Source organism: Carassius gibelio, chromosome A6 (assembly GCF_023724105.1).
Source record: "Carassius gibelio isolate Cgi1373 ecotype wild population from Czech Republic chromosome A6, carGib1.2-hapl.c, whole genome shotgun sequence".
Lineage (NCBI taxonomy): Eukaryota > Metazoa > Chordata > Actinopteri > Cypriniformes > Cyprinidae > Carassius > Carassius gibelio.
In genome coordinates this window covers 6,121,724-6,137,351 of record NC_068376.1, presented here as the reverse complement: position 1 = coordinate 6,137,351, position 15,628 = coordinate 6,121,724, and the positions used below count along the sequence as shown (strand labels likewise).

Sequence of the window (15,628 nt, the reverse complement as noted above, 5' to 3'; positions counted from 1 at the left end):
TGAGAAGCAGTTCTTTGGCTACAGGTAACAACTCTTTCAGTAATTTAGTGGGTACAGGATCTAATAAACACGTTGTTGGTTTAGATACAGTGATAAGTTTATGTAGCTCTTCCTGTCCTATAGCCATGATGGTTATTTTTTAAAACAATTACTTATTTAAAATGTGTTCTTTAAGTGTCCAAAGGTTTACAGTTTTTTTTTTTTTCCTCAGCATTATTACTGTTTGATTATGATGAGATCATCGACAGTGACAGCTTTTAACAGGCTGCATTCACACTAATGCATATAATCTTATCCGCAAGAGGGAAGAATTTCTTAGCTGTTCTTGGAAATCAACATACTGTATCTCCACATGCTGTTACTAAACAGATGGTTGTAGTCATTCTTCAGGAAACTGAATGCACGTTCAATAACTAACTTTTTTGTCTTTACATTGTATAACACTATATCTAGCTATGACCTTTACCTCGTTTATTTCCAGTAACCTAGCTGGAACTTCTTATACTACAAACAAAACGGCAGGTCTGTCAGTCACTGCCATCCAAAAATCAATACTTGTAGTTTCATATTATGGGGAAGACCTTTACTCACATCAGAGTACAAATGTACACACTCATACACCCTTATACATGCAATCCCTCTGACACAGCACAAAACCATGTTTTTCATGGTGGAATACACCACCTGACTAACACTAAATTACAGAATTTGGACTGTCTGTCCTGCCTTCAGTGTTTCAGCACTCTTACCTTGCATTCGTATAGTAGCAGTTAGTACTGATAATGTCACCAGGAGCATTGTGGATTATTACCATGTCTGGGATATGTGTAGTTATTCAGAGTTCAGGTACGTAAGTTATAAATGTTCTATTTAATTGTATTCGGATTTCCATTTAATGCATTTTATATCACATTTAGTGTATTTATATTTACCCAAAATTAAGATTTCTTTTTAAATAAAGCAATAATTTTTATATTTTATGTATTTTTATGTCATGTAAATACTTAGTTAAGTGAAATTGAAAGGCTGGAATATACTACACTAAAATGAAACAATAGGCATCAAATACTCGCTGATACTGACACTGTAAAGGGTTAACTTAGAGAGTAAAACTGAGATGTATAAAAGACTAAGAATCACACACTACCAGACATTTAAGATGTTCTGAAAAGAACAAACTCAAGCAGAAACATGCTTAAACTATGATCAGCTAAGAATATCATATATATATTACATATATTTTTGGTGTCTTCTGACGTGATGGAATCATGGTCTAAAGCTAAAAATCTGTGCTGTGCTCATCACATGCTATGCAGTTCAGTTTTCCCTGAAACCACCGGCGGCGCCAGGGGGGGTCTTGGGGGGTCTCAAGACCCTGCCAAAAAATGCCTTGACCCCCCATTTGACCCCCCAGCCTCTTCCTGATTAAAAAATATATATATTCGGGATAAAGATCCAAAAATGTTTCTCTTCAAACTACGCAGAACAATAATAAATAATAATTATTTCGACATTTATTCATACACTGAACCGAGAACCGTTTCTGTCGGACGCGTCCGATTCGAGAACCGATGAGCTGATGATACTGCGCATGCGTGATTCAGCGTGAAGCAGACTGACACAGAGCGCATCTGAACTGAACTGATTCTTTTGGTGATTGATTCTGAACTGATTCTTTGCTAATGTTATAAGCGCGGGTAAACCAAAGGCTTGAATGAAGGGCAATCATCGCCAATGACAACGGCATTACATCGAGCGCAAAAGAACCGGTGAACCATTTTTTTTCAGCTGGTTTATTTGATCGAATTGTCCGAAAGAACCGGTTCACTTGAGCACCTGCTCCTTTGCCCCTTAAGTGCCCTTTTGTCAAAGCAAAATTTCCTCAATTTTTTTGTTGTAATAACATAAACTTTTGTGAATGCCTGCCCACGCCCAATCATAATATTATTACAATTTATTAATAATAATTTTGCCGTAAATAAAATGACCAACATGATGACAGTTCACCTGACTACGACCTCATCCAACCAGGAAGATTCCTCATGCTGCACGCGCATTTTTTAATTGCTAGAGGATATTTTCAACACCATGGCAGCTGGTAAGTGGTGTTTCATTCTCAGCGAAGTGATTTTGGTGTTTATTTACTTATTATTATTTAACAAGAACGATGTGATGTGAGAACATGCAGATACGTTGTTTATATTGCTGTGTGTAGCCTGTAGTGTAGAGTAACACTAGCGTGCTGTTTGAGGGAGAAAAGTTTCACAGGCATCGAGGGGTCTGGTCTTTTTTATGTTATTTGACTAAACTTTTATTATATTACAGTACTTATTTATTTTTAACACGTAAAAATAATTATCACCCCACTGGTAAGGCTTATTCAGATTTTCTCATTCTCTGAATTATCATTATAAAAATAAAAACAATTCAGAAATGAATTAAAATATAATTATATTTTAAATGTGATGCAAATATTTTTTCTACAAAAGCAACAGTGTTTACAACAGCAAGACCACTTTAGCCTGTAAACTCAATAATATCTCTCTGGAAATAAATGTAAAAAAATCAATGTCAATAAAAATGCCTGATATGAAAATGCAGTGTGAAGGATATGAATAACAAATGTAGCCTGTCATTTGTTTACATTGCAAAGGTGTTTTTGTTGTTTAGTAGCAGAAATATGCAGTTATTAGCCATGTCCACTGTATTTTTTGTTGGTTTTCATGAGACCCCCCTTGAAAAGACCAGGACCCCCCCATTGCCCCCCCAATCAAAATTGTCTGGAGCCGCCACTGCCTGAAACATGTAAATTCCTGACTTCTCAAAATCTATGTAGAAATTCTTGATACAGATATTTTTTTTGCAGGAAGGAGCTCAATTGAGCAGACACAACTTTTTCTAAAATTTTAGACATAAATGGAAGATTTGAAATAGGCCTATAATTTGCCAGTTCACTAGGATCTAGTTTTGGTTTCTTAATAAGAGGCTTAATAACCACCAGCTTAAATTGTTTTGAGACGTGACCTAAAGATAACGACGAGTTAATAATATTGAGAAGTGGTTCTTTTGCTACAGGTAACAACTCTTTCAGTAATTTAGTGGGTACAGGATCTAATAAACATGTTGTTGGTTTAGATACAGTGATAAGTTTTTTAGCTCTCCCTGTCCTATGGTTGTAAAGTACTGCAGTTTATCTCTGGGTGCGATGGATGAAACTGAAGTGTTAGATGCAGTAGAATCTACATTCGCTATTGTATTTCTAATGTTATCTATTTTATCAGTGAAGAAATTCATAAAGTCATTTCTATTAAACGTTGGTGGAATATTTGAATCAGGTGGCATCTGGTTATTTGTTCATTTAGCCACTGTGCTAAATAAAAACCTTGGATTGTTTTGGTTATTTTCAATGAGTTTGTGGATATGCTCGGCCCTTGCAGTTTTTAGAGCCTGTTTATAGCTGGACATACTGTTTTTCCACGCAATTCTAAAAACGTCCAAGTTAGTTTTTCTCCATTTGCGTTCAACACCAGTCCAGTCTGTGCTGAAAAGCTACTGTCAATCAAACTATCCTGGGATATCCTGATGTCACACAGACAGGCATCTGAGATTGCCTCGATTTGAGAAATATTTTAATAGATAAAAAAAAAACACTGGGTGTTTTTTTTATCATTATAGGGTATTTGTATACACACATTTCAGTTCAAATAACTTGTAATACTGCATGTAGCATCTGATGACCCCTTTAAATATGTGAATTCTGACTGCCTAAATCTGCAGACTGGCTCTGACTGCCCACACTATCACTGATGTGTCCAGATTGCATATTGAGCCAAAAATTTGTGACATGTAGCATTTTCCAGCCTTTAGTGAGACCAACAATCCTAGATGAATTGATCGTTGCCTGGTTTCACCCAGCATGCATACAAGTTAACTGGACTACAAACTCAACCTTAGCAGTGTTTGCAAATTTCAAAAGACATCAGAGACATGCAACATGTTTAATACTTAAATTCAGTTACACAGTGTCACATATACTTTTGTCACATATATAGCCCTTAGAGAGATAAAGAATACCTCAACTACCCCAAAACCTTCTGTTGCTTGACTATAACTGCACATGCATAATTAATGTGTCTTACGTAATTATATATTTTGGTTACAGAAGTTCATCTGAGGAACATGGAGCATTTTATAACGGCTGTTACACACTTAGAAGATTTAAACCCAGGAATAAGTCCACTGGCTTTAGTGACAAGTCTAAACAAAATTGCAGACAGGAGTGTCAATGTCACACTTGACTTTATGGGATCATCTAACAATGACGATGATATTCACTGCAGAAATGACAGTTTTATCACAGAGCAGCTGAATACAAACCACAATCTCTCCCATTTCTTGAAAAAACTCATTCATCATTTCATAACGGATGATCACGAAGAGAGGGGAGTTGTTCTGACTCCCGATGGCACAACAGTTGCTCTTGCTCCTCTCCTTTTAGGACTTCAATATGGGCTACAGGCTAACAAGGACAGTAACCAACCTCATGGTTTCTACCTACTCTCACTGGCCAAGTACTTAGCCACGTCACTTCTGCAGTTTGAGAATGCTACTCCATCTGAGCGATTCAGCCTGGATGGTTGTTGGGACAGTGTATCTGCTCCCATGGTTTTTACTCTTTCAGGCATGCCATCCTTGGCCACTGATGCTCTGGTCCATGGCGGAATGGATGGAGCCATACTTGGGAAGCATCTTTCTGTTGTTAACTGCTCTGAAGTGAATTTAAGCACACTACTGAAGAGCTACTATTTAAGGACTGTGGAAGAGTTAGATCATGTCTCAGATACTCACCTGAGGGGCCGCTATCGCAGAAAGAATTTTAAAAAGATCACAAATTCATCACTGCTCCAAGAGAAGGTAGCAGAAGCACTACATGGTCATCCACAGAAAGGAAACCTTGTGGTTGAGAGTCTAATAGAAAAAGGAATTAAAGAGTTTATGCTACGTTATATGGGTAAGTGTAGTTACGTCCAGTTGGTCCAATAAAATGTATGTTTAAATGCTGGTGTTACACCTACAATTGCCATGCTTACCCTCCTTCAGAGTGTCCTGCCATCATTCCAAGATGTATGTGGGGAGCAGCACTGCCCCGGGTTCCTCTCAGCCCTCTGTCTCCACCACTGCCATTTCTGTATATTCACCACACAGAGATTCCTAGCAAACCATGTCGAAATCTTCAGATGTGTTCCAAAAATATGAGGGCGATGCAACATTTCCACCAGAAGGGGCGGGGTTGGTTTGACATCGGCTACAGGTAACATCTGCTTCTGCATGATTCCGTCACAAACATATGTTCTGTTTTTCTTAACCTAGTGTGCTGCCTACAAAGGCGGCCATCGTAGTGGGAAAGCTCTTCCAAACAGTAGGTGTTCTTAGTGGAGAAAGCAGTGCCAGAATGCATTTGCAATGTAGGCTTTTTTTAAAAGAACGTTTATAAAACTAAACATATATTTAGAAATACTGAGAAATTATATTTAAGCCATAATAGTGTATATCAAAATCAGAGTATGCAAAGAAATCAGACATAAAATGTCAAATACTTCAAAGAAGAACTGACCTACTTTGTGGTTTTTGTACAAACATTTACAACCATATTTTCCCCCAGTTTATATTTGTATCTTTTTTCTTTGAGTAGAATGCATGCGAAAGTCAGAATCATTTGTAAGTATTAGAGTATTTGTATGTTGCTGTCTCTCCCAGCTTTGTTGTTGGATCGGATGGCTACATCTACGAAGGTCGAGGCTGGACGTCAGTAGGGGCTCATACTAAAGGACGGAATACTGTTGGGTATGGTGTTGCTTTCATTGGTAACTACACTGCTCATTTACCATCCCAATATGACATGGAGCTATTGCACCATCATCTGGTCAAATGTGGAGTGAGCAATGGATTTCTGCAGAAGAATTTTACCATTTTGGGACACAGACAAGTAGTAGCAACCACGAAGTGTCCAGGGGATTCACTGTATTCTGAGATAACAACCTGGGAGCACTATAAAGTACGTAGGATGTTATACTCAGAAATGTAGAAGTTTAATGCTGGAAATACTTGTCATCCTAACTGACACATCAATCTGTGTCTGTACCGTGTTATTCACAGGATACGGATCCTTTTCGGTAACAGTGTGGACATCTGCTGACACTGACATGACAATGCAAGACAGCTGTAATGACCACAACAATGAAACTCACCAATTAACATGACAAATACTCTTATTTTTAAATATAATTTAAAAGTTAAAAGGTTGCCACTTAGATGTACGATTATCAGCATAAAACAGAACATTAGCATTACTTTGTACATTGGTTGGGAGTCTGTATGAAACACTGAAATGTTATTATACTATATGTAAGTGAGAATTACATGTGCCAAAATAAACAAAGTGATCTCTAATCTTACATCTTGAATTTTATACGTGTCAGTTTAAAATGAAGGAAAGGTTGACAAGATTGCTTTAGTCTTTACCACAACAGGAAGTGGTTTTCACAGCAAGCTTCAGAGTGAACAGGACGTCCTGCTGTTGTGACAGGAAATGTAACCGTCACTGTACAAAACAAGCAGGTATTTAGTATAAACTGTCAACTCTGTTCAAATTTAATTAACAAAATTGAATCTTGATCATGTTGCGCTATGATATTCATAAGTATTTTACCAGTCACAACCCTACCAATTCAGTTCAAACTCAAATAGAATGTATACAAATAAGAACAAAACATGATCAAATTAAAGATTATGCTCTCTAGAGTTTCCACTAATAAAAAAAGAACATAGAAAAGAACACAGCACTATAATTTTGTACTAGTTGGGTCAGTCGGGGATATATCCTCATCTCTCAGTCTTCCTTCAACCTGTAAACCTAACCTGATATCCCCACCCACAAACTGACTGGCTTCCTGGATACTGGACGACAAGTACGCACCGGAAAAAAAAAAGCCTCACACCTAGAAGAGCTGAGGGACACAGAGGTTGCATCATTTCAAACAAGCCAATAGGTGAAGTGAGCGGAAGATGATGAGATTCGAAGCACTCATATTTGAAGATACAAGACGTTTAAAGACCTCTAGAACTGGTAAGTGGTGAGGAAACCATACCCTTTGAGAAGCTACAAGACAATACAGACTTTGCATTCTATAAAAAAAAACATCCAGAAATTTGGGTCACAGAGAAGGAATCAAATGGGTACGAACAAAGATCCAAGTGCTGAGCAATCAGCACCACAGATTGAGGAAGACATGGAACTGTCTCCTGAGCAGAACAGTCCAGTTGATCAAGACCCACGACAAGCAGAGGATGGCAAGCTACTCAACACATACAAGTGGCACACGGGGCCCAAGAATGAGATGGTGACAACAGGGACTATTGAGAAGCTAGAGAAAGGGGCTTCAAACAAATGGAATAAAATGCAGAGTTGGCGCAAAGCTCTGAGTGAAGACACAGGGGAAAAGTGCTCGACTGCAACTCGGGGAAATGAAAGCCCATCCAAACCGGACAAGCCGGCGACTTCAAGGAAAAACCCTTTCCGCAGAGCTGTTTCAGAGCCACCAGGGTCCCTCTTATCTTCGGTCCTGCCCTCCTCCTCTGCGTCTGGGTCCTCCAGCGCACAGGTATCTGGATCCACTGGTCAGGACACACCGCAGAAGGGTAAAATAAGGAAGTACCTCCAAACGGTCTCACAGAAGTTCAAGAGACAGCGTCTACAGAGTACTGCCATTCCAGATCATGGTAAGAGCTTTATATCTAATGCTAAATATTCTACAAAACATAAGCTTGAATAATGTTGAAACCATTATGAAGGCGTATTGGTCCCTAGAAGACCAATAAAGTGTAGACTTACTTTCTAAAATATTGTTCATGCAGATGCCACTAAATGGATCTAAGAGATGGAACAATAAACAAATTATGGAATCTACAGAAATATTTTTTTTTGTACCTAACTGACCTCAACATGTCATTGGATATTGATAGGATTAATATTAACTGCTATAATTACTTTAACTAATTAAGCCCTTAAGATATTAAAATTGGATTCCAAATTCCTTTTAGCATATAGTAGGTTTTGTCTTTGCAGCTTATAGGCTTTTTAAATTAAAGCACTGCATGTAAACTCTTTTACATTTTACGAGAAGACAAAGACAAGTGCAATCCTGAGAATGTGGTCCAAGAGCATCTTCGCCTCTCCTGGGCCCCTCCACAAGACGTTCCTGTTTGGGACATTAGCAACTGCTTTCTTCAAGATGGACAAATCCTTATCTCACGTGATGAGGAGGTAATATACAACACACACATTCAACAATGCCAACAGATGAGACATTATACTATGCCGATTAAGGTATTGGATGTATGCCCTCAAATTGACTTTGAAGCATCAGTCAGGTTTGTTTGGAAATGCTATCTGATTTTAGGTTAAATCATGCTGCCCTTTATATCGTTATCTTTTGAATTTATTTCAGCCTTTGATGAGGGTACAGAACCGGGCCAGCAGTTGTCTCTTCAGCTTGAGCCTCCAGAACATCAGTGGAAGTCATACTGGTCAGTATCAAAGAGTTTGGCTTTACGATGAAGCCAGACTTGAAAATGACCAAATGTCATCTAAAGTGCCATCTGCAAACAAAGAACAACTTTCTGATCCACTTTTATTTTTAACTAACTGGCCTCGTAAGAACAAATGTGTGCATTATCTTGTGAAGATCATTGGGGGGAGTGTTGCAGTACACTTGAATGAAGTGACGGCCTAAAGCTCGCTGTTTCCTGAAAGTTTAAAAGCTGGAGATGACTTAAAGAGATGAGAGAGATTATCTATCTCTATCTAGCCAGCGACTGCCTGAAAATAACTAAAGTGAAGCTAGATAACTTATTCACAGAGGAAATAGCTGACGTGGTTATGTGTGCGTGTGCTTGTAAAATTGCTTCCTTTGAGTGTCTGAAGATATAATCTTAACATCTGGGTGTTCCATACCAGAGGACGACTGAGACTGATGGGGTGTGCTGTCTAGTTCACTCAAAATAAGCATGCAGGACCTTTAGACTAAAAACAATAAAAACATGAAAGGGCATTTATGAGTCTAATGCTCTGAAAGGGAAAAAACTGATTCTAAGGTACTCCAAAGCATGGGTTTTAGGCGTTGGATTGTATGTGGAGGGGCACTAGGTAAGCAAAATCATTTTCAATTTGCCTACTTAAATGATTCAGACCAATCATTTTGCTGGAGAGTTTGCATGTGAAATGTAATCAGCATTAAAACAAATCTGAGGAGATGGCAGAATCCAGTTAACTGAGTTTATACTGATCTTAATTTTCAATTAATTCAGTTTTTTTAGCTAAGCACAAAGATATATTGTGAGTAATTTTCAAATACAATGTAGCTGAGTGTAGTTATTTGTAGGTTAACTTACCAATTTCTCTGCATCCGTAAATATCAAATGGCATTTTGATCTGGTAATTTAGAAGATCATATAAGACATCTACCTTCCTAAGTTTGAAACTAAGTACATTGTGATTGAACATAGAGAAACGTAAGTCAAGTTTTGTAAAAGTCTTGTATTTCATGGCTTCAGAGACGTCATACAATGTAAAAACTCCTAAAAAGAAACTGTTGACTATACCCTGACGGACATGGTTACTTAAGGCATCCTTCAATTTTTCCCAATTTAACACAGGCTATATATGGGAAATGTTGTTGAAAGGAGTTGAATCAACCCATACTTTTCCCTTTTTTTTCTTTTCTTTTTTAATTATGAGCTTTTAATGCCAGGTCGTGCATCACAACTGGCACTGGCGGACGTTTAATGAATGCTAGCTTTATTTCTATTTCCAGTAGTTGCTGAAAGAATTCAATTTGTTGTAATTTTTCAGGTTGCACTTTTGCACATTTTTTTTCCAAGTTAGCCTACTTCATGTGCTTTGAAAACGAATGATAAAGTGCAAAGTATCAGACATTGTCAGACACAAGACGTTAATAGACTACCTGACAAATATGACAACTTTTTACAGCTGCTGCTTTTGTAATCATGTTGTCCAAAGATAGAAACCACATGCTTTGCATAATAATGCTTGTCTGGTCTCCAGCTTTCATAAAGGCACATGGATGAAAAAGTAAATGCTATTTAAAGTTTAATAAGCCCCTAGATTTCTGTTCTGTTCTGTATTAACTGCATTAACATTACATTTTCTGTTAAACTGGTAATTATTGATATGATGCACATAGAAGGAAGGAAATGACTATGCTTCCTGTCATGGTTTCAGAATCTGCGATTGCATTGAGATTATTTTTCTCTTCTGAGGTATTTTATCCCACCAGAACAAAATAAACAGGAAGACATGCATACATACATTTGATCATTTGAGCTTAAATTATCGATAAATGCATTATGGAACATTTTTCAGGAGAAAAGGGACAGACCACCTTCAGTGCTCACTACAGACAAAAGGGAACTACTGTGGCATCAAAGTTATACTCTAATATAAAAAAAGTGTTTTCTTTCTCTCTTTAGAGCTAAATCCAGATCCTGTTGCTCCCCAGAGTGGTACCAAAATAAAAGGGCATGATGGTGGCGTCAGAGTTAGTATAAATTAATACTTCTAAGAAATCTGTCCAATCTGAAACTGCCGCTGAACAAAATTCATGCATACATATATGTATTTTCCCATGACAATCCTTTTCTCTCATTTTCATGCTAGAATTTGATCAAGCGACGCTTGCAGGGTGATGATAAAAGGAAAAGCAACACACAGCTCAATACTGCAGGACTAAGTGTTGCTGGAAGGTAGAGGATCAATTTTATAATATAGAAAACTGATCTTACTCTTTAGTACCGATTAATGTCAACTGGAACAAACATATCATCTGATGGTTTTATATGATATGCCGTTTACCAGTATGTCACACTTTTTGTCAAGGTATGGTTCCAGAGAATCTTTATCCATTCCAGTCAGTGCGGCAAAAAGCCTGGATCTTAGTGAAGACCAGACTACTGTCATCAGGCCAGTTCACAGCTCGATTCTAGGGGAGAAGTACTGTTTTCAGGTAAACATCGCTGTTGCATATTAAAGTACACCCTTTGTTTCAATTTTGCGATCTTTATATCCATCCATAATCCAAACCAATTATTTATTTTCTGGGCATTTCATTGTGTTTAATCATAAAAGGTCATCAGCTCAGAGAATAACCACTGCTTTGGGTGCAGTTCAGCTGCAGAAAGAGACCGCTGGATTGAAGACTTGCGTCGTGCTGCTCATCCAAATAAGGTACTGAAAGGTACTCAAAATACGTCATTAATTTTGTACTTGTTACAAATAATGATAATGTCTTATACTGTCTACCTTCAGGACAACTGTGAACGTACTGAGTACTCACTAAGCCTTTGGGTTAATGAAGCAAAAGACCTTCCCCCAAAGAAGCGATATTTTTGTGAGGTTCACATTGATGGTACGTTGTATGCTCGTACCAGTAGCCGGGCCGTTGGGAAGTCCGTCCAACGCTCCAGCCAAGCAGTAGAAGGGGGATCTGGAGCAGCTGGCACAGGACATGGTGGTGGTGCTTCAGGAGGTTGCCAGCTATTCTGGGGCGAATTTTTTGAACTTGAAAACTTGCCCCCTGTCAACCAGATCACCCTGCACCTCTTTAAAGACGAAGACCCTAAAAAGAAAATGCATTCCAAGGATGACTCTACTCTGCATCCTATAGGAAGTGTGGCTCTCAATCTGGCAGAAATAAAAGGACGGGCCTTTCAAGAAAAGTGGTATTCCATCGTTCCCTACAAGCCCCCAGGAACAGGTATAACAAAGGACCAAATTGGACTGCAAGCTTCAATTCGGGTCAAGGCCAAATTCAAGATCCTGAAAATTCTGCCTATTGAGCGGTACAAGGAATTTGCAGAGTATATCACAGTGAATTATGTGGATATGTGCAGTAGCCTGGAACCCCTTCTTAATGTAAGGGAGAAAGAAGAACTTGCAGGAGCACTTGTTCATGTGCTCCAGAGCATTGGGAAGGCTAAGGTAAGTGGCAACAGCAGTAAATTTAGGAAAAGACATTAGCTCTTTGGATCTCTGAATGGTTTTTGAATGTGCAGGAGTTCCTGATTGATCTCGGTAGTGCAGAAGTTCAGCGCTTAGGAGTAAATGAGGCTTTGATTTTCAGAGAGAATACACTGGCCACAAAGGCTATTGATGAATATATGAAATTGGTGGGCCAGAAGTATCTAATTGACACACTTGGTAAGGACTATTCTACTGCAACCCTTGTTATAAAACTGAATGTGCTATCTTATTTACCTCTAACCTCCTGTTTGACCCTCTTTACCACAGGTGACTTCATAGCCAGACTGTACAGTGGAGGAGAGAGCTGTGAGGTAGACCCACAGAAATGCTCTGCCTCTGATTTACCAATCAACCAGAGATATCTAAAGGAGACATGTGCAGAAGTTGTAAAGAGAATATCTGACATGCAAGAGTAAGTTAACCTAAATGAACACACTACCAAAAACATATTTGAAAACAAAGTTCAAATACAAAGTATTTTCTGTAGAAAACACATTGTAGTTGACCGAATTATTGTAATATACTATCCATAATAGTAAAAATATATACTACGTCCACTTAACTCCTAAAGGGTGTCATTAGTTTTCAATTGGGAATTTATTTTTAAATGATCAATTCTTTCCCTTTTATGAACAGCTCATTCCCTGCAGAGCTGAATGAGATTTTTTCCAGCTGGTTATCAGAATGTGAAGAAAGAGGTCAAACAGACATTGGACACCGTCTCATATCAGCATCTCTGTTTCTTCGATTTTTATGCCCAGCGATCCTCAGTCCATCACTTTTCGGCCTCACCCAAGCCTACCCAGAGCCAAACACCCTTCGCACTCTCACTCTTACAGCCAAGGTCATTCAAAACCTTGCAAACTTCACCCTGTAAGTCCTGTCTGTAAAGCCATATTTACTGTAGCGTTTTAGTCCTTTATTTTCTTATTACCGATTCATCTTGTAGTTAACTTGCATCAAGTCTATAGAATGTTTTTTATATATATCCCAATGGAATTAAAAAGTGATTGGCAACAACCATTCTGTCTCAATATTCCCCAGGTTTGGCGAAAAAGAAGAGTACATGTTTTTCATGAATGAGTTTCTAGAACAACACTGGGAGCCAATGCGAGGATTCTTACAGAAAGTATCTGATCCAGACAGTGAAATTGCCATGGCTCGATTTGATGGCTATGTAGACCTGCCCCTTCGTCTAGCAGTCCTACACAAACTCCTGGTCGATATTATTTCTGTAATGAAACAGGTAACATAAAACATCAAGGCTCATCTGAGCAAGTCCTCTGCTGTCATATTTGATCAGAAGACTATGATGTGCTCATGGGTAAAATTAGATCTTTTTTTACAGGACCGAATAGACAATCTACATCACTTGCCTTTAATCCTGAACCAAATCACAGAGTTCCTTGGCCAGGAAGCGCAACGGATCCCAGTTAGCAGGTATGGTTATATAGCAAATATAAACAAAACTCTCCAAGGGGGCTCAAAGAGAAGCTGTATCAAGCTTTAAAATCAATTAAAATATTAACACACCTCTCACCTTTGTCTCCATTCTTGCGGAAACAGCGTTCATGGATCACTGAAGCCTACATATTTACCTCCAAAGGATCTCCCCAAGTACAGTCCATTACAAAACTCCATGCAGCAGCTTCCCATAGATTCCAAACAAGGCACAGAACGTCAGCGGAAGCAGGTGCAGCGGGCTTTTAGTGTCCCCAACAGACCATCACGGAATCAGCGGCAACCAGTCAAAAGGCAGACAAGCAAAGAAGAGCTGCCCACGCAGTGCCAGGACGACAATCAAGATCAAGATCCCTGTTTGGAGATTTCATCCCCTAGCAATGTGAGTAAGACAACGCCAATGATGGGCTTTCAAACACATATTTCCTTTGATTGGTATTTTCTGTTTGTGTGTAGGCCATAAAATCCAAAGCCCCAGCAGCAAAAGTACTCTGGATCAAACAAAACAACAGCAACGAGGCCTATCAAAACAAAGGGCAAGAGACAGAGGAGACAAGCATATTAGACAGGGTGGGTCTATTGTGCATACTCTAAAAGCATTTGGTTTCAGGACCATCAAGTGTATAATAAAGCACAATAGTATGTTTTTTTAATAACAGTCTCATGAAAAACTCCATACTGTTACCATACTGATATAAGTTAAACTATTTTACCACTACTTCAATCTTTTCTCAGAAATAACTTGTGTAATAAATTATGGAAATTGTGTAATAAAATGCCACATTATGTTGACCAAGTTTTGGTGTCTCATAGCATGTGCAAGAGTTGGCTGAGCTGCGTTTAGGTGTGGAGCAGGTGACCGAGCGCGAACTGGAGATGGCTAAGCGGTTAGAAGACTTCATAGTCCTGACCCAAGATCAGAATACACAGCTACAGGCAGAGGTTAAGGATCTTCGCAATCTGCTAGCTATCCGGGAGGAACAGCTAGCAAGCGCAACTTTCAGGTAATTTTGAGTTAAAGGAAGTCAAATGTTTTCATTTGTAAATACTCAAAGGACTTCAGGGATCATTTATCTTTCTCTTACTTGTTTGTGCAGACTGGGTGTAATAGAAGAAGAGAGAGAGGAAGACGAAAGAAAGCTGAATGTAGCTGTGGCTGCAGTAGAACGGATGAATGTTTTGGTGAGTTACATGGTTTTCTCCTCTGTTCTACTTTTACAAATGCATTATCATTAATACGGGTTTGTACATACAATATGGCTAAGCTAACACTTGCATTTGTGTCTGATAACAGGAGGAGCAGTTTGCTGGTTTATTACAAAGATGTGCACCAACTCTATGCAGTTGATGCCGATGGCATAAGAAATACTTACATCAATACCTGATGCAAGACAGGAAGTGTGTTACATAGTGCCATTTTGCAATGCTATTAGCTTTTGTCAGATTTCTTTTATTCATTGGTAACACTTACAACGCTTACATAGCTATCTGCCTATCACAATTAAAACAACTCCATTATAACTGCAACTCTATGGATCTGCAAAAAGACCTTTCTCACCATTTTGTTGATTTTCACAAATAAAATGTGCATTAATAAACCAAGCTGATTCATCGCTGTTGTTCTTTTACCTGTAATTGTTGTAAATGTAACTCCAATTGGGCAAACTCAAAGCACTGGATAACATAAAATTAATAGCTACTGAGTCGATAACAAATGTGTGTCAAAGATAAAGAAAATATCAAATGTATTTTGATGTGCATGCATATAGTAGTCCTTTAAAATGTAGTCTTTGTATTCATGTTGGTTTCGTATGGTAAGTTTGTGAACTTATTTACCATTTTAACAAAAATTATGTTGATGACTCTAAAAACGTAATGTGGTATTACTATCACCAAACTATTCCTTATTAATTGATACACATGAATGCATATAAAATCATTGTTTTCAAAAATGTTTCATATATATTTATCAGGATAAAGAGTATTTTTTTTACAAATATCTTGAAATATTAACTCATAAATCATAGTTAGCTACATTTTAGGGTGGTAGTATAACATGATATACATAAT

The 15,628-nt window shown here is 38.2% G+C and overlaps 2 protein-coding genes across 3 annotated transcripts; both read left to right on the top strand.

Annotated features, from left to right (window-relative positions):
* Positions 1-705: 705 nt before the first annotated feature.
* Positions 706-6,450, top strand: LOC128016127 (N-acetylmuramoyl-L-alanine amidase). The gene is made up of 5 exons (XM_052600540.1): positions 706-846; positions 4,163-5,011; positions 5,101-5,311; positions 5,758-6,055; positions 6,157-6,450. The coding sequence occupies exons 1-5, from the start codon at positions 783-785 to the stop codon at positions 6,175-6,177; spliced, it is 1,443 nt and encodes a 480-aa protein (XP_052456500.1). The 5' UTR covers positions 706-782; the 3' UTR covers positions 6,178-6,450.
* A 514-nt stretch (positions 6,451-6,964) lies between these two features.
* LOC128016116 (disabled homolog 2-interacting protein) lies at positions 6,965-15,160 on the top strand. Of its 2 annotated transcripts, XM_052600511.1 has the most exons (18): positions 6,965-7,779; positions 8,184-8,323; positions 8,508-8,586; positions 10,549-10,616; positions 10,736-10,821; positions 10,955-11,081; positions 11,204-11,302; positions 11,384-12,055; positions 12,130-12,274; positions 12,365-12,509; positions 12,734-12,970; positions 13,142-13,343; positions 13,446-13,537; positions 13,664-13,940; positions 14,015-14,128; positions 14,372-14,562; positions 14,656-14,740; positions 14,853-15,160. In XM_052600511.1, exons 1-18 carry the CDS (start codon positions 7,233-7,235, stop codon positions 14,904-14,906), a joined length of 3,360 nt encoding a protein of 1,119 aa, XP_052456471.1. In that variant the 5' UTR covers positions 6,965-7,232; the 3' UTR covers positions 14,907-15,160. The 2 variants fall into 2 exon arrangements, with proteins under 2 accessions (XP_052456471.1, XP_052456472.1); XM_052600512.1 differs by lacking the exons at positions 6,965-7,779; positions 8,184-8,323; positions 8,508-8,586 and adding an exon at positions 8,647-9,205.
* The last annotated feature ends 468 nt before the right edge of the window (positions 15,161-15,628 follow it).